Source organism: Amphiprion ocellaris, chromosome 2, assembly GCF_022539595.1.
Source record: "Amphiprion ocellaris isolate individual 3 ecotype Okinawa chromosome 2, ASM2253959v1, whole genome shotgun sequence".
In the NCBI taxonomy this organism is placed as follows: domain Eukaryota; kingdom Metazoa; phylum Chordata; class Actinopteri; family Pomacentridae; genus Amphiprion; species Amphiprion ocellaris.
Genome location: NC_072767.1, coordinates 39,720,835 through 39,746,339, shown reverse-complemented (window position 1 = coordinate 39,746,339; position 25,505 = coordinate 39,720,835). Strand labels below are relative to the sequence as shown.

The 25,505-nt window shown below is 38.7% G+C and overlaps 2 protein-coding genes across 2 annotated transcripts in view; one reads left to right on the top strand and one right to left on the bottom strand.

Annotated features, from left to right (window-relative positions):
• Positions 1-10,379, top strand: part of lingo3a (leucine rich repeat and Ig domain containing 3a) — a 37,544-nt gene extending 27,165 nt beyond the window's left edge. The window contains exon 2 of the mRNA XM_023293403.3: positions 5,799-10,379. Within this exon, the coding sequence (XP_023149171.2) occupies positions 5,859-7,691 (1,833 nt within the window). The 5' untranslated portion in view covers positions 5,799-5,858 and the 3' untranslated portion in view covers positions 7,692-10,379. The remainder of the gene's footprint in view (positions 1-5,798) is intronic.
• Positions 10,380-15,660: 5,281 nt separating this feature from the next.
• LOC129347398 (nuclear factor interleukin-3-regulated protein-like) lies at positions 15,661-25,437 on the bottom strand. The gene is made up of 2 exons (XM_055004604.1): positions 25,242-25,437; positions 15,661-19,737 (listed from the first exon to the last, which is right to left on the bottom strand). The coding sequence occupies exon 2, from the start codon at positions 19,722-19,724 to the stop codon at positions 18,975-18,977; it is 750 nt and encodes a 249-aa protein (XP_054860579.1). The 5' UTR covers positions 19,725-19,737; positions 25,242-25,437; the 3' UTR covers positions 15,661-18,974.
• Positions 25,438-25,505: the final 68 nt, after the last annotated feature.

The following is a 25,505-nucleotide window of genomic DNA, read 5'->3' as shown; positions in this document are numbered from 1 at the left end:
AGAAAAATATTCTTTGTTAGTTTTTGGATGCGTGAGGCTAAATAAAGCGAATAAAGTTTGCTTCTTGTTGCAAATAGTATTTGACCAGCGAGATCTGCTGTTTTGATGAGGACGAGGGGAAGCCAGAATCTTTGATTTGTACTCGGGTTCTGTCTTTCACAGCCCAGTTTGACTCTTTTTTTTGTAATGTAGGTGTTTCATCTCAGGGACAGAAAAAACAATATGTTGCATTTAAAGCCAAAAACAGTGCTATGTGTTGGCAATGTGTAAGCAAACTCATGTAATTATAGACAACAACAAACACTACATTAGATCACTCTTACTTTTGGCCACTTTTACTCTGATGGTGCCTGTTTAAGAAAAAGTATCAATTGAATTTAGTTTTGTTAGAGTCATAATTAGAAATTTAAGCAAGTAAGCTTAAATTAAAGTGTAAGTAATTCAATCAATGATGATGGCTGTGTTCTATTTAGCTGTTTCTGTTTGGTGCATACTGGCTCATTGTCACACCGTTGCACCTCCTTTTCCGACTAGAACAAGTCAAAATGCCTCCATCTCAGTGTAATCTGATTCTACTTTATTCCTTTTAAGTTTGTGAAAAAAGAAACTGTTTAACTTTCATGCATTTGAAGTCCACAGCAAATCCACCAGTGTATCTTTAAAACATTTTTTTTTTGGTTTTTAAATGAAGTAACCCAAAAAACATAAAGCAGGTGTAGCTAGCAGCATAACATTTTTAACAGAACATAAAATAGCTGTTTCAAATCAATTCATCCCCCTGTGTATGAATATTGAGGCACCTCCAGAATAGAACATTACTTCAGGCGGTGAAGTTGCCTCTAATAGCTAGATGAGTAAATGTTGCCGGGCAACGAAAATAGTAAAATAAAAAGGAGTGACCGGTTGTCTGATGCTACTGCACAGAATGTTCTGACAATGCTTTTATATGTAGTTATTCAGTCTGACAGTGACAGACAACTGCCAGCTGTCTTTTATTGTGGTTCTGGCAGCAAGTAACGAAAAACAGAATCTTAATGCAGATGTCAAGATACAACAAGTAAACACAGAAAGGCAGAAATTATATGCAGATTCGAGGCAGAAAAGATGTCAACAACAACAACCGGGCACCATATTCTGATTGTCATCCTCGATATTAAGTGATGAGCTAATGTGCCAATGACTGATGATCCAAACACTCAGATGAGGTCAGAGAAACTCACCGAGAGCGTCTAGCAGACAGGTGAGTTTCAGCTTGTTGTGAAAAAACTAGAAGATAAGGAAAAGTGTTACAAGCTGGAGAGGAAGTGTAGGGGGAGACTTTGCAACCGTCACCATGACAACATTAAACACCTACAGTTTTGTCCTTTCGAAGCTGATCCGAGCATTGCAGTTCATATCAGAAGCTGCATATTGATTCTGTCTGCGAGGCATTGCTGCTGTAGTTCAGTTTGACTTCACAGATGAGTTTTTTACAAAACTGAACTTCACTGAAGCCAACAATGTATTTATCTCCCAGGTATTTTCAGACTCAAACTGCGTGAAAACTGTGATACCAGTCACTTCAGTGCTGCTGCTCTGTAGGTTATTTTGCAGTTTCATTGCTATTTTTCATTCTGCTTCACAAGTGCTGCATCCTCCTTTTGTTGCAGGATCATCACTATGCATGCCATCGATCACGTTTTGCCACCTGACTTAGCGTGAAACCACAAGAATTTTATCCTCCCTAAAAAAAAACCAAACAAGTGCAAATGAAATGTGAGCACTGAGGGAAAGTGGTTGTCAGTCAATCCCCTGTCAGGAGAACCAGATTCTTTCCCTCTGAGCAGCACCTCTGCTCTGCCCTGAGTCACCTGCATCAGCCGAAGGTCAGCAGGGAAGAGCAGCGTCGTAATCCTGCTGCATAATCAAAGAGATGTGACTCTGCCGGTTATTTCTAACTGCAGCTTACTACCAGGTAACAGAACTCTCTTGGACAGCAGTTACTGTATGTGGAGGGATCGTGCTGCGTACAGTAGAGTGCACACTGCTCCATCCACCTGCTGCTGACCTGTGGTGTGTTCGCTGGCAGGGGGCCCCTGGGCTTATTAATGAGCGACTGCTACCAGATATGGGTTTGCAAAACCATGTGGCCATGTGACTGACAGAGAAATTGGAGACATTTCAAAAAGGGGCTGGGGGGCTGTGGGTGTGGGTCGGTAGGGAGGAAGTTTGTGGTTGTTGCTGTTTCACTCACAGTCCACGTACTGTTTATGAGAGAAACATCTTCAAGTTTTGCAGAAGCACGTGAGTTGCTGCTGGTTTTTAAGGGAGGCTGCATGCCTTTCACCCATGCTTATGATATAATGTAAAGTCAAGGCTTAACAACGTTCAACATGCATGTCAAGGTGGCAAGTCCTTAGAACTATGCAGGCAGGGCTGTCATTAACAGTAAAATTCTAGTATTATCTTTTCTAATTTCACCTCATAATGGATTTTTCCACTACATCAGCTAATGAGGTTCCAACTCATAGTGGAAATTGATAATAAAATTTCAGCAACGGAATCAGCTTTATTGCCAAGTAGGTTTTCACATGCAAGGAATTTGACTTGAGGGTTGGTACATAACAGTAAACACGAACAAGCAGAACATTCTTTACAAAGAACAATAAATACAAATGTCACATGTCAGTAGACAGTAAGTTTTACACGACACATAAGGAGAAAGTGTCAAAACTCAGCAAATCCAAGAAATTATAAAAGTAATAGAATTATTTCCATTGTGCAGAGTGTGCAATTAATCACCTTTGAATGTGTAAAATTACATAGTATGTAATGAAAACATGAATACTGCATCAGACACCCAGCAACAAGGAAACTCTCTGGGAATAAAGTTGATTAACTATTATAAAATACTGAGCAAGCAAAGTACATTCAACATTGTATTTAATGAAACAGGGAAATGCACAAAGCATCCATCCATTACACAATATCTGAATTGAAAAAAAAGCACAATTACCGTAACACAAGCGCCTATAGAAACGGTCTATATGCAACATCAGCAAATGTAATGTAAATGATGTCTGTCATTTGTGTCTCTCTTGTAGAAAGCGAAGGAGAACATGGATTTAAAAAGCCAGCAGTGAATGTTACCCACCTCACAAAGCTGTAATCTCATGAGCACAATATCCACAGTGAGGTATTAGTTTTCAAGATTTTCTAGTTTATATGCGGAAGCTGGAGCAGTGATCTCATTGAGCAAATGTGTATTGTAAAAGTACATTGTGAATGCAACTGAATCTCCTAATTCTGTCAGAATTTCTCGCCACAAGTTTCAATATTGATTTCAGTGAGAGGTACGGTGAAATTTGTCAGAGCCTCCAGAACTGCTGCCATGTTTGTTGTTTTTTTTCACAGGTACAAAGCCTGAACCGAAATCCCAGCGTTTCCCTTGAGTGCAGAAAGAGCTCTTGCGTCAGTGTGTGTTCAGCCTTGTTAAACCACAGTGAATGACACAAAATTTGTGGGCTGACTGCAAAAGGCTGCGTGTCAGGCTGCGATGACGTGTGTGTTTTTGTGTGTGTTTGAGGTGGAGGGGGACAAAGACACCTCAGTGACTTTGTGTTATGACTAATGGATCGCCGAAAGTCTGACATTTTCAATTTTTGTGTCATGTTTAACAATGTTCTGCTCATTTAAAGTCCTTCTGCTATCAGCGGTTCTGCTCACATTTTCAAATTCAATCAATTTTTATTCAGCAGAAAGTTTGCTAATGAGGATATTCATCTTTGACCAAGGCTGAATTGTAAATTAGAACATGTGTAGAGGTAAGGGACATTAAAGGAGTTATTAAAGCATCTATGGTAGCAGGTGAGAATTTAATCTTCTGAGCCCTGAGAAGTTTTCTGTTTTGTTTTTTTTTTACTCCTGTGGGCTCATTTGTCACCTCTATGGGAACAGCACAGCCATAGCTTTATTCAGTGTACCGTAACTTATTTTACAAAAAATTGGAGTCAACATTTATGAAATTGTGCCCACAGAGAAGAAGCGAGGGCTCAACATGTGATAGATATTTAACTATTTGCATTTTAAATTTGTTAACATTGTCTAATATCTGCTTGATAAGAACAATGCCTGCAGTTCATCCCAGTTCAGCCAAAAACTCCCTGCATTTTTGTCACGTGACTGTCTGTCGAGTCACTATTACTACAGTTGAGCCAAAGAGCACAGAATTTTTATCTATTAATTTATTTTAAAATAATCATTTTATTTTGTTAAACAAGACATGTAGAATGAAGTCATTTTGATGAAATGTCAGGTTATTTTGGTGGTTATTTTTGCCAGTGTAATGACACATAACGCACGATTCGTTGGATGACCTTCATGAAGTTTTAAAATCCAGCGATTCTTTCTGTTTTTACAGTTTCTGACTCTGATTAATGGTGTCGTTTTGGTGATAACGTGCCTTTCACACACGCTGTCAGGTTTTGTGGTTCAGAGTGTTAAAGCCCTTCAACACTGTTAGTCCTCCAAATGCCAAAACATTTCCTGTCTCCAAACTTTATTTTGGTTGTGGTGAGTTGTTGCACGATTGTGTTTCTATGCAAGATTTTCTCTAACTTTGTGAAAGTCAAATAACCCACTCCTTTTGAAACAGAATGTCTTATTTAGTAAATGACAGGCAGTAGCTAGAAGGGAGGAAACAGGGTGATGTGTGTGTTTTATGAGGGGATATCTGTTTGTTTATGTGAGGTGCAGGAGATGAGGCTTTTAAATGTATTTTAACACGTGTCAGCTTCGCTATTTAGCTATTATAAAATTGTGGAACATGTTTTCTGGAATTGCTTTCCATCTGACTTATTTGGCATTTCACAGAGGGGTTTATAAAGGGATTACCACCCTGCAGTCGACATCCATCTGCAGATACATGCACTGGCTGGGAGACAGAGGAATAGTGCATGTGTGTGTCATATGAAACCCATTGGCAGGTGGGACTCAGCAAGCTCTTCTCATGATCAGCCTCATGCCTCAGAGACTCATGCAGATGCTGCGGTGGCCTGAGTTATTGTGATGCACTGAGTCGTAGCCTCCAGCTATGGTGAGCGACCTTGTCAAAGGCAGGGCAGGAGCTGGACATACTGTGCTGTATGTCTTTCGATTGTTCAGTGTCAATGTGATATTTTATTCAGCCTTTTCACATGCTGCCATTCTCTTCTACCGAGCAGTAAGTCTGTTTGTTTCCTCATAATACAGAAATGAGCCGTTGGAGTGCATTTATGGGGCTGTTTGCTGTCAAAGACTTTTGAGAGCACGCAGTTGTTTTAGTTTTTCATGCATTTTAAGAGGTCACATGAGGTCCTGTGAATACAATGACTTCTCATTTCCCTATTTTCCTGTTTTCAATTACAATGCATGAGATCGAGAGAGAAAGAGCAGCTAGAGAGCAATACAAGCATCAGATACAAAACTGACTCATAGCGACTTGGGGATTTTTTGGCATAATGGCTTATGATTTTAAAACCCGACAGCTCACGAGGCACAGTCGACAACTGTGGACCAAACTGTTTCAACTGAATACAGACTCAGTCCTTTGAGGATTATCTTGGAGCTCTAGCTTTAATTTCACTGCTGTGTCGGGTCAATTAGAGTTTGTAATTGTAATTCCGCTCATTTAGAGTGTTTGATCGCTGCTGTTTAAAGGGAATTGAGTTTAATTAATTTGTCTCACTGTCTGTCTTTTTGTCTCCCTCTTTTCTGCTTTCTGTTCTCTTATCCCTTCTCTATCTATTCTTTTTTTTAAATCTGTCCTTCTCTTTTCTCAGGTGTCTGGCCCAGTGATTTGACCCCAGACAGGTGACAGAGGAGAGGCAGAAAGGAGGGCCATGGGGGTGAGCCTGGACCAGGATGTAGGCTGGCTCCTGCCTTTCCTGTTCTTGTTGCTTATGATCACAGTGTCGCCCGCCCAAAGCCAAAGTTGTCCCCAGCGTTGCGATTGCATTGCCAAGCTCAAGACTGTGTCCTGTTTTGGCAAACGTCTATCTGCACTGCCAGACGGAATCCCATCTGACACCAAGATCCTGGACCTGAGTGGGAATAAACTTCGCTGGGTCGAACACGGTGACCTGCTTCCATTTCCGCGTCTTGAAAAGCTGGACCTGAGTGACAACATGATCAGCGTCCTGGAACCAAATGCTTTTTCTAGTCTCCAAAACCTGCAGTCACTTTCGCTGAAGGGTAACCAGCTGAAACTCGTCCCCATGGGGGCCTTCTCACGACTCTCCAACCTGACGTCACTGGACCTCAGTGGAAATAAGATTGTAATTCTTTTAGACTTTACTTTCCAGGACTTGAAAAGTCTAAAGAACTTGGAGGTTGGAGACAATGATCTTGTTTATATTTCCAACAAGGCCTTTTTGGGTCTAGTGGGACTAAGGGAGTTGACCATTGAGAGGTGCAACCTGACTTCAGTGTCCAGCCAGTCTTTGTCTTACCTGCATAACCTGGCGACTCTGCGGCTCCGCTACCTCAGTATCTCCGCCTTAGAGGACCAGAACTTCCGGAAATTGGGGAACCTAAGGGGCCTTGAGATTAATAACTGGCCCTTTTTGGAGTACATTTCCCCTCACAGCCTGCAGGGTCTCAACTTGTCTTGGTTGTCTATTACGCACACCAACATCACCTCCGTGCCCACCTCTGCCCTGCGCAGCCTGGCTCACCTCACCAGCCTCAACCTTTCCTACAACCCCATCTCTGTGCTGGAGTCCTGGGCGCTGCGGGATCTAATCCGGCTGAAAGAGCTACATCTAGTCAACACTAACCTGGTAGTGGTGCAGCCATACGCACTTGGTGGTTTGAGACAAATCCGCCTTCTTAACCTTTCCACTAACAGCCTGGTGACCCTGGAGGAGGGAGCCTTCCAGTCAGTCAACACTCTGGAGACACTTCGTTTGGATGGAAACCCTCTGGCCTGTGACTGCCGCTTGCTCTGGATCCTTCAGCGCAGGAAGACCCTCAATTTTGATGGCGCCTCCCCAGTGTGCATGACACCTGTTGAGGTGCAGGGACGGGCTCTCAACGCGTTCTCCGACTCAGCTCTCTTTGACCACTTTACTTGCCAGAAGCCCAAAATTCGCAACAGGAAACTGCAGCAGATATCTGCCCGTGAGGGGCAGGTGGTGTCGTTCATTTGCAGAGCAGAAGGTGAGCCGACACCCATAATATTCTGGATTTCTCCTCAGCGCCGCCGCATCACCACAAAGAGCAGTGGCCGCCTAACTGTGTTGCCAGAAGGCACGTTAGAAATACGGTACGCCCAGGTAATGGATAGTGGAACTTACATCTGCATTGCTAGCAACGCTGGTGGGAATGACACCTATTTTGCCACACTTACAGTGAGTGGGCTGCCGCTGGATGCAGCCCTCATGGCCAACCGTACCTACTATGCCGGGGATCTTAATGACACAAATCTGAATGATACCAGAGTCTTCTTGAAGTTTACTCTGGACCTCAAGACCATCCTCATATCTACAGCGATGGGCTGTATCATGTTTCTGGGAGTGGTCCTGTTCTGTTTCATTCTGCTGTTTGTGTGGAGTCGAGGCAGAGGGCAGCACAAAAACAATTTCTCAGTAGAATATTCTTTCAGAAAAGTGGATGGACCCGCAGCCAGTGGAGGACAAGGTGGAGCACGCAAGTTCAACATGAAAATGATTTGATTATTCAGAAGTCTTTTCCTTTTTTAGTACTCTTTCCCCCAGTACTGTTTACAAGCAGTCACAAACTAAGACACAAAGGGACATCAAGGACAGTAAATTGGACTTTCATGCTATAAAAAACATTCAGATCAGTAATTTGTAGGACATTTTATCCAGACACAGTTTTGCTATTGAAAAACTATTGTATGTATTTAAAAAAAAAAAAAAATCCAATCTGTGACACTTGGTATATTTCCACTGCTCTTTATTGTGTGTTCACATTGTTGTGCAGAGGAAAGCCGGATTATAGTCAAATATGTCTCCAAATTTCCAATAGACTGTTAAAAGACCAAGCAACAAAGCACTCAGAGTCCCACCAGTGTTTAACCTTTAGAAAGCTCTTGCCAACTCCATTCTTCCCCCCTACAAGGAACTCTGTCCTCTTCATCTTTAAAAGGACTTCACCTCTCTGCTCCATCTCAGATGATTCAGGCTCCAAACCGATGAATACGTAATAACAGGGTGGTGCTCAGTGAATGCCAAGTACTTGCCAATATGTATTCGAATAGTTCCAGCTATACACTGCATATTTAGACTCATTTATAGTCAGGACTTGAAAGTGCCGTTGTCACATAAATATATAAAGGCTCTGCTTGAAGGTGTTTTGCTGATGATTGATTTGTATAGAATAGATGACACCTAGACACTACACTCTGCAACACTGCCAATATGACCGTAAAGCACCATCTAATATCACTGTCAGTCCAATGGCGTGGTAGAGAGGAGCTGCTCCTCACCGGACCCAATGCACAGTTGTGTGGTGACAAATCAGTACATGCAAATGCACATTTAGTTAGATTTTCCATTGTTGTTCAGTACTTCTGTACAAGAATCCTACATACTCAAAAAAACCTATGTGAAAGTGAATGCATCTACAGAGTCGGCTTCTTCTTACTTTGAATAACTTGTAGTATTTGTAAATTGAACATTTGTCGGGGTGCGTTCATCCCAAAACTTGTATAGGTAGGATATATACTGTATAAGATTGTATTATATATTTTGTAATCACTGAAATCCTTGTGGTTGTTTATAGTATTGTTGAGTAATTAATCAAATTTTACTGTTCTACTGTAATTAAACTGTTAAAGTCTCTTTTTTGAAAGCAGTCTAGTTATAAACAGAGCTTTTACAGTCTCTGTATCGTGTCATCATATAGATCTGGTACTCAAACATGCCTCAGCTCTCACAACAAATCACAAAGGACATTTACATCCGGTTTCAGTTCACTTATTTTTGGGGTGTGCGAGTGACAGTGGGAAGGGTGAAGGAGTTAAGTGGTTTCTCATCAGGATCTCGATGTGTTGGAGACATGCAGGGAAAATGCAAATGTGATGAAGACCTTGCACAGAGGTCATAATGAAACTGAACCGGTGAGGAGAAGGAGCTGAGATATTTTAGGAAAGACTCACTAAGTTTGAGAACAAATGACTGCATGCTAACTTTGAAAAACAGGAGATAAGTGTAGAATGTAGTAGAAATAGAAGTGACTCTGAAGGTGATTGCAATAAGCGGCATTAAGATGTAAACATTTAATCTGGGATGAGGGCAGTGATAAAACAAGCAAACTGCTCTTAGCATTCTAACTTTGAGGTGTATCTCTTGATTTGTGGGATCAAACCTGGGAATCATTGCCATCATTTCAAAACCTACTGTATTTCCAACAGTGTTACTCTGCTGCCCTCTGTTGGCTGTAAGTGGAACTGAATTTCCACTATTTGTAGAAGAAAACATGGTGTTGACCTCAACTAGCCTGCAGACTTAATACTAATGAACATTTTCATTTCCCAAAAGACAAATGTGAACATTCAAAGATGGCTGACCTGAATCCAGCAGTGCTGGGAATGTAAATTAATTCAGAATTTGTAATACAGCAAACCCTGCCTCTCTACTACTTAACTTTTGCAAGTTACAACGAATGTTTATAAAAAAAATGCAAATAGAATACAGTGTCCCATGTGGCCTCTTTTAGGGTTTACCCAGATATACACTGCACATGAAATTTTGCAAACAGAATCACTGAAAATGAACTGTGACTATATTCCTGTACCAACCTAGCAGCAGTTAAGCTTCCTCTTTGTATTTTAAATATGTAAGAAATTAAATTGCAGCTGTAATTTCTGTGTCCTTGATTTCATCCTGTAAAAATGGAAACCATTGTGTCTGGAAATTGTGCAAGAATGTTTTGTATTGTGTTGTTTTATATGTAAAAAAAAAAAAAAAAAAAAAGCACACTGTTTATAAAGCATGTGATATTATCTGCTATGATGATGTCTTGTCCTCGAATCCATTTTTATAGCAGTTATCTGGTCTCTCAGTCTTTATGGTGGCAGTCTGAGAAGTATATTAACCATTGAGTCTACAATAGACCTGTGACCCTCCCCACTGTGACATTTCTGTTGCAAATTTTGTGTTTTTATTTAGGTCTGTTTCCTCAGAGGTTTGTCATATTTTAAATTCAGAAGGATGGGTATGATATCTACACTGCACATACTGCTTAGATAAAAACATCCATGTCATAACCCACTTTAGTTCATGATAAAAAGCATGATACACTGTATGAGGACAGTTGTTAGTGTTCATTTTCTATGCATTCATCAAAAGTTACAAAAATAAATGAAATTTTTGTGAGCAGACAAAAGCAGCTTTGCATTCACACGTCCATGTGTCGTCTGTTTCTGGATCCTGACTGTGACTTGAATTACTGTAACCAGGTAAATGAATTGATAATGTTCTGTTCTGACTGGTAAGTGGTCATGTTAAAGACAAATATAAACCAGCATGCACTTGAAGACAAAGACAACATCAAGAACAAAAGAACAACCAGTTCACTTTAATTTATTCTTTATGATTCTTTAAGTTCACATGCTTTAAAAGAAATGTTGTACTCATAGTCACCGGGACCTTTGACCTTTAATGTGTCTCTTAGTTTGAATTTATGGGGCTGCAGAAGGGAGGAATTTTCTCTGTGTTCACTTTAAATCTGAGTTTGATTTGTGCAAAAGATTTTTTGACATCATTACAAGTATGGAAAACAACAAAAATGTGGCTTTTCCAAATGTCATGACACAGTGTAAGTTAGAGAAGTAAACTAACTTATTGACAGTCTAATAGCTAAACTTTTTTGCATATTCAATGGTTTTAAATCATTTTTAAATAGGTAACTATTTGTGGGATTTTTTTTTTATGTCATGTCTGAAGTTAATCTTTAAAATGTCTTTTATTTTTGCACAAAGGTGAGCTAATGAGGTCATGAATTCTTACAAAGGTGTCCCACCATCAGGAGCCTCCAGAGCAGCCTCAGTGAACTTTGACACAGATGACGAACTCTGCTAGACAGATGAACAGATTTCCCCTTTCCCCTTTGGTACAAAAAATGTCTCGTAAGTGTTCCTTTAGTCACTGTGAAGGCCTATGATTCACTTCATAATTCACATCATGTCTGTCTCACCGATCGTGCCATGTGGATGCTGGTATTAGCAGGATGGAAGAACTGAGTCCCATCTGCACAGAAATGTTCCATCAGAAGATAAACGTGATCACTCACGTTAAATTTGCAGAGGAGCCGTCTAGCTCAGGAGACAAGTGGATCCAAGTCAGCAAAAGTCAGACATAACACCAAACCCCCTCACTGTGGAAACCACACACTCACACTTGTATCACCATGCTGCTGTTTACCACGTTTACACTCCTCCACTTACCAGGAAAATGGTCAAGAATGACTAATGTGATGATATCATTATCATACCTCTGTAGAACGGTGTCTGGCTTTGAAATTCACACCTCTGAGATCTCATTTATGTGTCTGAATGTATAATGTGTCATTTAGATCTTTACATTGTTGTCACCGAGATCCAAAATCAAAGTCATCTGGGCCTGTTCAACGTTTTCATGAAAAGCTGGCTATTTGTTTCACCTACTCTATTCATGTGATAGCATTTACATTTATTATGACTCTCCGCTCGTTTATTAAGGTCTTTCTTTAGATGTGTCAGATAGCAAAGATTATAGCTGCTTTCCAGTTGTGAAATCTTTGATTCTGAAATTACGGGAAATATCTGAAATGCTTGTGGATTACATGAACAAGAATTTAGGTATACTGTAAAAAAATAAAATTTAAAAAAATCCACAAAAGCACTATACTAAATATATTAAAACAGCAGTGGAATAGTGTAAAGTTCAAAAACAAAACTGTGAAAATATGAAATAATGACATTTTACTTGATTTAAATACAACTAAATTGTATGATTTAACAGTCATACATTGTAAAAGAACAAATTACTCTTTGAAATATACATTTTTTATATGGACATATTTTAACCCATTTTTCTTTACAGTCAACTAGTAAATTAATAGTTTTTTTCTGTGAAAAAATCTGTAAAACAACAGTTAAAAATTATGAACTAGTTTTTCAAAATCCATAATGTACATAATGTTTCTTTCAAATAATTACACATTTGTATATCTGTAAAATAACTATGTTTTTCTCATTTAAATACAGAAAAAAATGATTTATTTTAGAGTGGAATGTTGTAAAAGAATGACTCACTATATGTAAAAACAAATGTGATCAATATTTACAATTTGGCCGGCTTATTTTTTTCTTTTTTCTTTTTTTTCAATTTTTTTTTTTTTTTTACAGTTAATGTGAATTAAGAATTTTAAATGTGATGTCAATAGTTATTACCTGGATTTTAACAAAACATGGAAAATTGTTAAAATAAAACTTTTTAAATACATATTTTTATTTATTGTTAAAATTGTTTTTAAAAAAGCTTTTTTAAAAAAAATTTAGGCAACAGTTCAGTGCACTCACAGCTACTCTGCATGGACATACTGTGAAAGAAATGTCATATTTTGGGTTTTCTATGCGTTCTTCAAAACAACAGTTGCAATTAAATAAAGTAAAGTCTGTGTGCAGATAAGAGCAGCTTCGCATTCATGCATTGACACGTTTTTACAGTCATGTGCATTAGAAGACACATTTTATGTGTATCTTAGATAAGATTTCCCAATGAGGACCAACTTTCGCAAAACTTTGTTGAAAATGGGATTTGATTGTGAAATGATTTCATTTTATGACCACTTTGGTGAGCGTTGACTGTGACCACCTACACACAGGTGGGGATCTCTGAGGAGGAATTAGCTCAACGTTTCTGATGAACCACAGAAAGATGCGTCATCAGTCAAGCATTAGGCACCAGCATCACACTGTGAAATTACATCATTAACCAAACCGGTCGAGACTGCACATTATGCATTTAAAAAGGTGTTTACTTGGACTACAAAGCAGTGTTAAAATGAATCGAACCTCTCCCCTACAGTACCTCTTTCTCTTGGTTCAGAGAGGAAATGATTTCAGTACATTTTTTTCTGTATCACGAACAAACTCAACTTCTGCTACACCAAAGCTATTTCCAGCCATACGATGGAAACATTTATTGGGTGTCTAAAATGATGTAAAGCAACATGTGTGTGCGTCTTTGTATGCGTGGGTAGTCATCACACTTTTTGTGTTAATGTTGTGTTGCACTGTGGTGATAGAAATGGGACTGTAGTGGTTAGAAGCTATTGAACAAACAGTTCATCTGCAAAGAACCCGCACACCTCTTTTCATGTGTTTATAGATCAGTTGCTTAGCTGCAAACAATTGTTTACAAAAATAGTAAATATATGCTTTGAAAAGGCATTCTGTTTATTTTTGATTCATATGTGTTCTATCTGCAATACCCAGGGCTCAGCTAACACTTTAAAATCGTGTGTTATATCACCTAAACATGACCATTGGAAGCTCCAGTTTTACCTCATTCTCATTATGACTGAGAGAGTCGGGGTCAAAATGACTTGAATGTCGTGTAATTCATCGCTATGATACAATGCTTAGTTTTGGTTTCTGAACTTTGTCACTAACTAGTTTCAACCCAGATGTTTCAGTGGTGACTGATCCTGTACAGTGTCTCCTGCCACATAAACCTGTTGTTGATGGGGAGGCTGCAGAAGAGTAGAAGAGATGCTTATGAACCGTAAGACCAAGAACTATAAGAACTGATTATTTACCATCAAGACTGTGGTATGTTTTTGTTTCAAAAATGCAAAATCCTGCATCATCAAAACTCATGAAACTGTGAATATGTCATAATATGAATAACAAAGAATTTGATGAAACAAGCAAATTCAAAAATGGTTTTCGTACAAAATTTGACATTAGACTGAGAACCTTAAGTCTGCGTTTTGACTAATGCAGATGGGAAACCTGTTGCAGCCTGTAAATAGGAACCTCACACAGGACTAAATATCAGCCAGCTGCAGACAGAAAACACACGTATGAACCATTTAAATGTCTGTCAGTGGACATGAGTTTAAACAGGATCAGTGACATGTTCTTGGATCATTCTGAGTTATTGTTCTAGGCAATGAAGCCCAATGAATATTTGGCTTTTGTTTTAAATAAACTTTAAATTGATAGTACTTTACTATCTAGTCTATTTTATCATGATATATGTTGCCAAAATTAGAGATGGGGTCAAGCCTTCTTATGCTGCCTAGGGCTACACTTTGCCTATGAGAACAGGATAAGATGTGCACACTAAAGTCTGTGGTTTATATGTATGTGTATATATATATATATATATATATATATATATATATATAAATATAAAAATATAAAAATAAAAATACACATAATTATTATATCGCTGTGAGCACTAACTGTGAAGCTGAAGTTACTGCTCTAACTTTGGCTACATTTGTGGTGATATGATCTTTAACGCTAAATTTTTCAGCTTTGTAACTAGCCTACTTGCCACTGTGGTGCTTTTATCAGACATGATTAATGAGTTATCGACAGCCTGCATCACAGTTTGGTTTCAGCACAATATTCCAATTCATTTAGCTCAAACGACACCCAAACACTGGAGGTTTAGCTTAGCTCAAAATCTTTAAATCAATATAAATGTGAAACACCGTACTCTCTACAAAGTAAGGCCACCTTACTTTCTTTGTGTGCTTCCCCTGTGGTTCCCCATGTGTCTTTGAATATGCACTACTTTGTGATGGTTATCAGGATCATAGGTGTGACCAAAATGTTTGTGAACCACTGACACCAGAGTTGCTAGCCTTAGCTATAAGCTCAAGTGAGTTCTAATTGGTTATTTAGGTAAAAATAAAAGATAAGATACTATAGGACGTTATTAATCCCAAAGGGAAATTTTAAAAGTATAATCTACAGCTAGGAATTCCTGGGTAATGTGCAAGCTGCTGTATCTTCTTTGTAATAACTTATAAAGTTGTGGAGGAGGAACCTGCTGTCAAACCTGTCATTTTATCAATGGAGAACAAGCTGCTTTACCACAAAAATACTGAAGGGATAAAGTTAACCCATAAAGTCTCATGACATAAGAATTAAAATAACTAAGGAGAATCAGAGTAAATCTGGTGTCTGTGTTGCTGACAAAACACACAGAAAATTATGTCCATGTCTAATAAAATATCTAACAGCAGCAACAGGAGATAACTCTTCCTCCACCTTCTCTAACCCTGTTGCTTTAATCCTTTATCTCTAAAAAGCTTTTTATGTCCTAAACCTTCCCTTCATTGCCTTAGTGAATTAGTTAACTGATGCCAACAATGACAGGCCCTCTCTTGCAAACACTCCTATAAAATATGTGATTGCAAGTACATCTGCTGCTTGAATGACACACAGAGGATTTAAAACCAAGGCTCTCACACTCAGACATATAAAATACTCCAGGATACAGTGTTATGTTTTGGATTTTATTTCACACACTGATGACACAACCTCATCCACAAAAAAAACACATCATTTTAATTACTTAAATGCAAACTAATCAAGTACAGACAACAATGAATTATAACATAAACAAAATATGGAATTGTTTTTGAACAGATAAGCTGTCCCTGAATCATCTCCAAAACAATTCCCCATCATTACAGAAACAACAAGCTTCATTTTTCTTGGAATTATGCTCAATAATAATCTGACATTTAAATCTCAAATTTAGAATCTCTCAAGTGCAATTTCAAAATTCTAACCAAATTAAAGTGGTCAGTGTTTTTTGTGCTTTAACAGTCCAAGTTGACAGGACTGTGGCTTTTGCCTAACACACAACAGTAAGTAACAGTAAGAAACAGTAAGTTGTCCTAAAGGTTACTGTTTGATGGGAATGTTTTTGTTCTGTTTTTGGTTTTTTGGGGGGGGCTTTTTGGGCAACAAAATCTGCGTTGTTTTAGTAAATTGTGACAAGATTTTTTCTATAATCATGTGAAGTCGCAACCCAGACTAGAATGCCGTATTGCCAATAGTCTCTATGTGATTAACCAATGATTTTGTCACTAAAAAGTAATGCTGATCTTCTATGTTGCAGTAGCAAAGAAACTTTGAACATTGAAATACAGACTTATTTTTGAAAAAACACAAGTGAGCATAGTCTGGATTAGGAGGGTACAGTCTGGTCCAGGCCACAGTTTACATCAGAGTATAAACCAGTCTATGTTATTTCTCAGGGTTGTAATTTTGCCTCAGCCAAATTATACCTGGGTATAGTTTTGCTTCGGGGTTAATTTGGCCTGCTATACGTGGACTCAGTCATCATTAGACTGCAGCCTCTGTTTACAGTCTATGTTGTTTGTGTCTGTATCATAGACTGGACATAAAAGACTGCATGGTCTGTACATAGACAGTACGAGCGAATGAAAGCTGCCCAAACGCAACAGCACCTCCTGCAGTCACGGAATATAATAGTCACCAAATTCGATGTTACACCTGTGAAGAGAGCTGAGTAAACTAGTCCCTCTTTATCTAACTGCGACAGCAGCAAATCGCACTGTGATAACAACCATAAACTGTTAACTATAAAATATAATATCGTAATATATTACACCTCTGCCTTTCTCTATGGATTGAAAGTTCCTGTGAGGTAATTCCCGAAATTGTCCTCGGGGGATGCCGTAGTTTGCGCCATGTTTACCGGCAGGAATAAATCCCTCCGCGACGGTTGTGATCTGTAAGATGACCAAGATGAACGTTTTAGTTTGTTCGTTTGTTTGTATTCTTTTCATTTTTTCACAGCTAAATACCAGCCTAGTAAGCTTGGCCACGTTGCCCCCTTCACAATTGTAAGTATATCTCACTCTGACATACATAGTTCCTCTCTTACTGTGTTAAATACATGAAAGTTTGTTTTTGCGTTACGAACTAGCTAAACTGCGCCAGTGTTAGCAAGCTAGCCGGTAACTAGCACTGTGAAATAGCTGCTGTTTGCTAACCATTTAGGTGGTTAAATGCTCACTACTTAGCCACCTAAATCCGCCGAATTCATTATTCATTGTCATTACACTGAAAAGTGCATGGGAAGGATTATTAAAGAGAAACTGACAACCCAAATGAATAGAAATAATTTGCCTGTCAACTTCGGCAGCCTCACTAACAGTTTGTAACTTTAGTTTGAACTGCAAACAACTGAGCTTGTGTGAGTTGAATGAAAATGAATAAAAGGGCACCATGTAGTATTATCAAAACACACATAAATAATTGTTTGGTTTACATAACGTCAGTTATAACAGGTTCTGTATGTTTCAACCAGTAGCCATTTTTTTTTTAGGTTGTTTAAACTGCTAAATGTCTAAGGCAAAATATAAAATCCCAAAAAAGGGGGACTAGATGTTGCATTTTTACTGTCTTCTAATCTTTAGTTTTGCTTGTACCTGCTATGGTCTCTTTGCCTGCTGTTAACTACTTCATAAGTTATGTTTAATTGCCATAACCACAGCAGCTGATAAGCTGTTGCGTTCTTGGCCATAAACAAAATAGTGTTATGTTAGAAAAGCTCAGTAGTCAGCTGCTGTCTTCCTATTGGCATTGGCTGTTTCTTTGAGGTTGTCTTTGAGCCAGCGGGACTGGCTGCTTGCCTGGCCAGCAGCAGTGTTGCCATCAGCCCTGTCAGGCTATGAGCCAACAACCTGCTGCTGCCTGGGGGGCTGCTGACTCAAAAATACACCGAAAGAATCACCAGATGCCAACCTAAAGAAGAGGGTAGCAACACGTGTTTCTGATGCAACACTTTTACTTTTTAAGCCATATTTTGGTGCTAAAACCTCAAGCCCATAGTCCAAGGCAGAAAAATGGAGGTGGCATCGATATACGGCAGAGCTTTGATCGCCCTCCTATATTTCAACTTTAAGATTCACTTTTGGAATATGAAGGGAGGAAGGGAGTGGTTTTTGGTCTTTTGTGAGGTCTGTTCTGTTTGGATCTGTTAAAAAATAAAATAAACTTAAGACCTTGTTCACAATTCTGTAGTTTCACTGCTTTAATCCTTTTTAAATTAAATATTTTAACACATCACCCTCAGGCTTATCGTAATATTGGAAGGTTCAAAAACACTGTGGCCACAGTATGGGGGGAGATGACGACTTCTGCCCACACAGACCAGAGAACTTCATCATCATCATCATCATCATCATCATCATCATCATCATCATCATCATCATACTTCACTGTTTCCATTTCGAGGGAGGCTGTATCCCACAGTTTGTTATGGCAACTGGATTACAAAACAAAGGAGAAAAATGCTTGATTCTACATTAATCTATTCAAGGCTACAGTTGCCGGTTAACAGAGAGGCGGTAGCACCATGTAATGTTTATCCTTCAGCAAAATACAAACTGGCATTGGACAATTCAGTTCAGTCACAGTATTGCTCAGCATTCACACACATGTCAAAAAAGTCATGTTTTTGCTAGAGTGCTTTGAATAGCTATCTGTCCTCTAAGTTAAGAATGCTGAGCTGAGAATAGTGAGAACTGTTACCTTGTTCATGACCCACATGTAACTGTCAGCCCAATTTTGAAATGCTCAAAGTATGGCCAGAAGAGCTGCCTCCGACCTCTATTTTTGTGATGGTGTGCTGTGAACTTGAACAGCATGAATCTATTGTATTTAGAACGCTTATGCAATATGTGGCTGTACAGTGAGCAGTTAACGTCCAACACAGAGCTGTCAGTGGTTTCCATGATGCAAAAAGCAGTATGTGGAGGTTTCCACTCTTTGTGCACCTAAACAGTCTTACTTTGAAAGCAATATACACCTTGCACCATCAGTTCACAGAAATAGTTCCTAAAGTTACTTGTCAACATGAGTACTTGACTGTAAAGAAAAAGAAATTAAGAATTTTCGTCTCTCTCCATTAGTCCATTTGCTGTACAGTAGATACACTTCTCTGTTTTTGTCAATCAGACATGCATTGTCTTTGTGAAGAGTGGCTTCTGGCTCTTCTGCTGGTGATTTTGTGAGGTGGAGCAGAGCTGGAGTAGGACAACAGCCCTGGGACCTGCTGCTCCTCTTCATCTGAGGTGACTCTTGAAGGAATTGGCATCACAAGCGGAGCTCTAGGATGAGATGAGTGGGTTGGCAAGAAATTTGGAGGAAGGACAAGGGGAGTAAGGACTCCAGAGCCAGTAGCACCAGATGTATTTACGTATGAATAGCCTCTCGGTATGGTATGTAGGGCATACGCAGGGATTAACAAAGGGTGAGAGGGTTGGTGGCTGGGCACAACAGGAGAGTCCCTGTCACCCCAGTAGTAGTTCTGCTGCAGGGATTGGTAGTGGTTGCTGGTGGCGGCAAGAGGCTGAGTGCTGCTGCGTTGCTGTTGGTTAGGTGGGCGTTCACTATAGACTGCAGGGTGGACCAGGCCAAAGTGGAACTTGATAGCCATTAATTCAGCACTAAGCCTGGTGTTTTCTTCTTTCAGAGCCATGAGATGTGTCTCCAGCACATAGTCATTCATTCTTCTTTTCTCCCTCGACCGCTTGGCTGCCTCGTTGTTCTTCCGGCGTTTCTCCCAGTAGAGGGCATCCTTCTTCTCCTCAGGTATGAACTCTCTTTTGCGACGGGATCCTTTTCGTGCCAGGTCATTTTCCACTTGTAAAGCATGGCTGTCGTGGCCTCCATGAAAAGGTAGAGATAAGGACTCCATGATGAATCAAGACCTGAAAATTCGGGAAATAAAGAAAAACAATTAGCATTAGCACAGCTAGTTGAATTATCAGCTCTTCAACTGACAGAGAAGTAATCTGTATTCATTTTGTGTTTTGAAATTAGGTCAGATAAAAGAAAACATTTGAAGACTTCAGGCTTTGGCGAAATGATAGCAAGAATTTGTCAATCTTTTTCTGATGTAGTAGAGATAAAATCATTTAATTGAGGAAACAATTGGAAGGTTTGTTGATAAAAAAAACAATTGTCAGTTGTGACTAGAGCTGCAGCTATCGAGTATTCTATCGATTATTCTGGCGAGTAATTGGATTCATGCGCATTACGGCATCAACAGTGGAAGTGAGCGCGCTGTGCAACACAAATAACCGTCTTGGTGGAACACGGGCGGACACCTACGGTGTTTTGTACACATATGGTGTAGTACAGGGGTATTCAACTAAACACATGTATTTAGTTGATGATGCAGAAATCTAATAAATATGTTTTTATGTTTGGTTCATTTAAACTGCTGCTACTGCAGTTGATAGAACACAAACAAGAAAACTGATCAGTTTATTAGTATTTATTTGAGAGAATATTCAATCAGAAACATTAATTTCACTTCGATTTGGCCACAATTTAAAGTGATTTCCTTCATTATTGGACATTGTCAGGCCTAAATGCACTTCAGTGCAATATCATGTTTGAATACATGAAGTTTGATAGTTTTATTCTTCCACTGTCACTTATTGATCGGTACAATAAATACATTTTGCACATTTAACAGTTTTCTACCGTCATTCCTGTCCTATTCCTCATTGTTCTCCATTAAAACAACCTGTTGACTGAAGCAACTGAACACCATTGTTTCATTTTCTGCATAAAAACTAGTCAAATGATGCGTTGAATGCCCCTATTTGTGTGAATGAGTTTGAAGCAGAAAGTCCGAGTTAACAAAGAAAGTTCATAACCACCTTCATACCTGTTAACTCTGACTGAAGTTTTAGTTTTTGTCCAGCCAACTTACACAAAGAAAGTCTGACTATGTTATACTGGCTTTATAGTTCAGTCCTCAGATCTGCTAAATGCCGTAAATACTAGAAAAGCTGCACCGGTTCAAATAGAAGCTTCCCGTCACATTTAAAAGCCCCTTTTAATTTATTGATTACAGGTCCGGGTCCAGGATGAAGTCTGGGTCTGGACAAGTTAGTGACCTCGGGTCTAGTATGTAGTGGGTTAAACGAATCCTCGATTCAGAGAATTTTGCTTCGAGGAATTTTAGTAATCGAATTACTTGAATATCTCAAGGAATCGTTTCAGCCCTAGTTGTGACCTTGCCATTTAATCTTGCGAGGGAGGTTGAGTAATCTGGGTAATTCTCTCTTGTGTAATGGTAACCATATCTGATCTTGTGTTTTACCTTGTTTTAATGTATGTTGGTTTGGGTGTACTGAAAGTTCCATCGTATTTCTGAATGCAGTGCTGAATGGAATTTGCTGCTAACAATCTCTTTACATTTGTAAGTGATAGATATAAAGGAAGATTTCCAAAGTCAAAAGCTGTCAAAAAAGTTGTGAGGGGAACAAAATTACAAAACGTCAGCAAGTTTATTGGTGTTAAATGGCATTGTCATGATGCAATTTAGTGTGCTCAGTTTACTGAAATAAAACAGTAATCAATGTGAACTCAGTTTCATTAAACACTGTCGAGACCCTCATGCACACGAGCCCTTCTTCTTGACCTAACCTCACCTCCTACCTGTCTAGACCACATGAGAAACTGTGACGGGAAACACTGAGTAGACAAAGAAGAGTGTGTACCAATGTGTTTTCGCTAAGTTTCAGATTAAGAATTGTTGTGACGATCTGCATCACAGCGGATTGGAAGCCAAGTATATAGTAGTAGTAGTTTACACAGGCATGTTTGTGTAAAAATCATATTAACATACTTATGAAATGAAGCATACAATTATTCCAAAAATATTTCCCTCAAACATATTTATGAAATTAAATAAAACATGTCTTGGTATTGTAGAATTGTGCTTTGCAGAGGGTTTTCTGTGGCCAGAAAGTTGCTGCTGCACCCAGTATTTGGTTCAGTTAAGGTGTTGTGATAACTTCGGACTGTCATGTACAAATAGGCAGCTTTTCACCATCACAACAGACACAATTCAGATTTTCGAAAGAGCCCATTCTTCAGTTACACACACAGAGTCTGACAATGCTTTGTATTTCTCACTTTATCTCCCACATCTTTGTCTTTGATGGCCTTTTCCACCTAGTCTCTGCTTCCTCCTCTTCGTCTCTTTTATCTGCTGGCCTCACTTCATTGTGGGGATGAAAAGGCAGCCAGGAAGGATTTATCCGTTTTTGTTGTATAAAGTAAAATTGAACAGGACAATACTTAAAACAACCAGCCTGAGAGGGCTGCTGGCACCTTATAACAAATTCTCTTTCATTTTGCGTGGGTTTGTGGGTGGTTTTATGGGAAGCTGTGCAAATATGGTAAACACTGTTGAAACCACAGCCAGCCTCCTGCGCTTGCGATAATATACAGAAACAGACACATAGACATGTTAAGCTTGCACTTAACTCATTGATGTTTCCCTCATACCTTACTCTTGCATGCAACGCTGAAGCTGATAAGTCAGCTTTTAACAAGGCATCATCATATGCTAACAGTTACATGTGACACCAAACGAGCTGCAAACTAGGCTTTCACTCAGGATATGACACTAGTAGCACTCCCTTAAGGACAGCAGTCTATTACTTTTGAAATGTTCATGCAGTGTCTTCTTTTAGTAACTCATTTATATTTCTCAAATTTAAACTTTGAAAACGTTAGCATTGTTGCAGAACATACTATTACTTTTGTCTTGATTGCAGAAGCATCAAGACAAAAATTTTAAAGAGGCCATGTGCCCTGTGTGCGGTATTGAGAATGCACATCAGGTTAAAAATACTCAAATGTATGCCCAGCCAGAATATAGACCCCTAACCCTATCTGTATGTCTGTGTTAGAACATGCACACCTGCATGTGACACAAAAACTGAGTGTTGCATACTCAGAAAAAGCAACAGCAGGAAGAGAGAAAACAATAATCAGACAGGGAGACAGACAAAGAGAAAATAAAAAAAGAGGGTTCCTGAGTGAAGTCTCTCTTGAGGCCGAGCCTGCTCACTACTCTGCTGCACATTTGCACCTGTTTCTTCTTGACTAATTATAGCCAGCCTGCTTTTTAGTAAGGAACTCTCAAACTTCTTCTTTTGGTGTCTATCCGTTTTCTCAAACTCTACCATCTGTTGTTGTGTAGCTGTGCGCTGCTGCCAGCCATTGTTAAAATAACTACTCATAGGTAAAATTGGTCAGTCCATATTTTGTGACTTTCCACCTCAGTGTACTCTGTTCATATCTCCTGTAAACTGACACTGGGGAAATTAAAGTGAATTAATTCCCTCTTGGTAGAATAAAAAAAAATTGCCTCCGATCTTGAATTGTCCGTTAATAAATACATTTCTTGAAGGACAAAGCTAGTAATTCATAGTTCATTTTCACTGAATGCCATTATATCAGTGGCCAGCACCCAAAAATGTGACATTCGCTTTTTTTTAACTGCTAACTATTCATGGAAATTGACCAAATGTATGAAACTGTCTAGTTTTGTGGCCATGAATATGAATACTCAGCCCATAGTGCTTTATTGTTAAGGACATGTACAAGATTATGGCAAAAATTAATACCTGATTAGTATAAGTTGCGATTTTGACTTTTTCCTCATTTTTTTGTGGAAACATCTATTCATACTTAAAACCACATGCAGAGATGTACTGTACTCAAATCTTTTGATGATAACTTATCTGTCAGACAGGCACGGAAGAGGTAGTAGATTTGAGTGTACTAGTAAAATAATTCTAGCAAATGTGATTCTGCAGCCGCTGCAATCATAAGCAAAATACAGAAAGCAAGTGCCTCATAGGACACATTTGCAGCCTGGTTCAGTCTCAGGCTTCGTACATTGTACCTTGCAACCAGAACTGACTCTTTATCAAGCCAAAAGTACATGTTTTCTCATTCTAAATTACCAGTCAAGAAGAGACAGTTGCTAGATGCTCTGGAATTTAAAATGTTTCATTTTTGGTGAGACTAATGCTGCAGATCATGGTCTACCGGCTGAAGTGGTATACCAGCTGCTGATATATTGGAAAGTGTTGTTAATTGCTCTTTTACCCTATCACTTATATGCAATATTGAAATATTAAACTTTATAATGCAGTGCAATCTAAAGCAACTCTACAAAGTACTGCCTTAGAAAGGTTTTAAATCAACTCCCATATAATGCAATCCCAACAAAATCTTCAACTTTATAAAGTATTTATTGCAGTTCTGCCTAATAGGTCACATTCCAACATAGAGGTGTTTCTACTTTTTTAACACTTAGCATAAAAATACCCAACCGAAATTAAATAACAACAATCCAATTTATAGATGAACTGAATAGAAAAAATACATAGCTTGCTTTTTGATTATCAAGACATGCGAATTTAGATAATCTATGTTTCAAATGTTTTTATTAGAAGCCTCTTTGTTAAACAGCTTAATCAGTACAGCCATTATTGCTTCATTTTTAACATTTTTCAAAAAAAAAGACAAGCCACATAAACAAAATTAAAACTACAAAAAAAAAAAATAAAATATATACATATATATGTATACACATTTAAAGATAAACAAAAAGAAATACAGATACAAAAATAAAAATACCCTTACCCATTCCCACCCACTATGTGCTATCCATCTGTTCGATTAAATTATTGATCCATATTTTCCAGAAAGCGAATTTAGATAATCTAAGATGGTGTTATATTGTAATTCAAAACAACAGGTTAATGATCATTAGAGTCACACACTTTACACACAACTTTAGTTAAACACCCTTTAACTTTTGTCCGATCAAAAATACAGCATTTTGAGTTTTCTGTGCTGTAAATGCAAGTAAGATCAGTTAATAAACATTGTGCAAAGCATAAAATACAAATTAATCCAAGCTTTGCCCAACTTTTTAAAAAACATATCAGTGTTTTACTGTAAGGATGATTACAAGAGAAAAGCATCATGTACACAACTGTGCTCCCAAGTACTCGGATTTTTACAAAGTAGAAGCGCTTCCTCTTCCTCAAACAATTCTGACCAGATAATCTGAACAGGTAATGTATTATGAAATATAAAAGATTATGTTTTGATAAAGACACAAATATGAACAACTAACCAAATCTGGTTACTTGTTCCTGCATTTGACAGCAAATGAAATAGAATGATTTAAAAGTTTGGTGAGCTGTCCGCTGATTTCACATCATACATCACTGGGTTATTCTGTCAATACAAGACAATACTAATGTATGTATACAAATGTCAGTCCTTTTATCACTAACACCTTAACCATTTCCTTCCCTCTATCCGTCTCCCCTTAGCGTACATGGTCCAAACCACTTTATATGCGTAAATGAGCATGAGGCCTTACCTTCAATTGTTGTGTGCACTGCTACTGAGCTGCCTGTGAAGTATTTCTGAGAAAACTTGCTCTCAGGTGGTACTAATGTGCAACTTAGGGCACCAAACTCTCCTGTGAGACTGCTTCAGGCAATTAATGCACATATGAGCAGAGGGGGCATCGCAGTAGCTTGCTGCTTTCAGTCCTACCCTCCTCACCGCTCTCTTTCTTCGCTTCGTCCCGCCCTTTATGCGTTGCTTTTCTGCCTTAAACTCTGACTGTCCACCTCTGTTG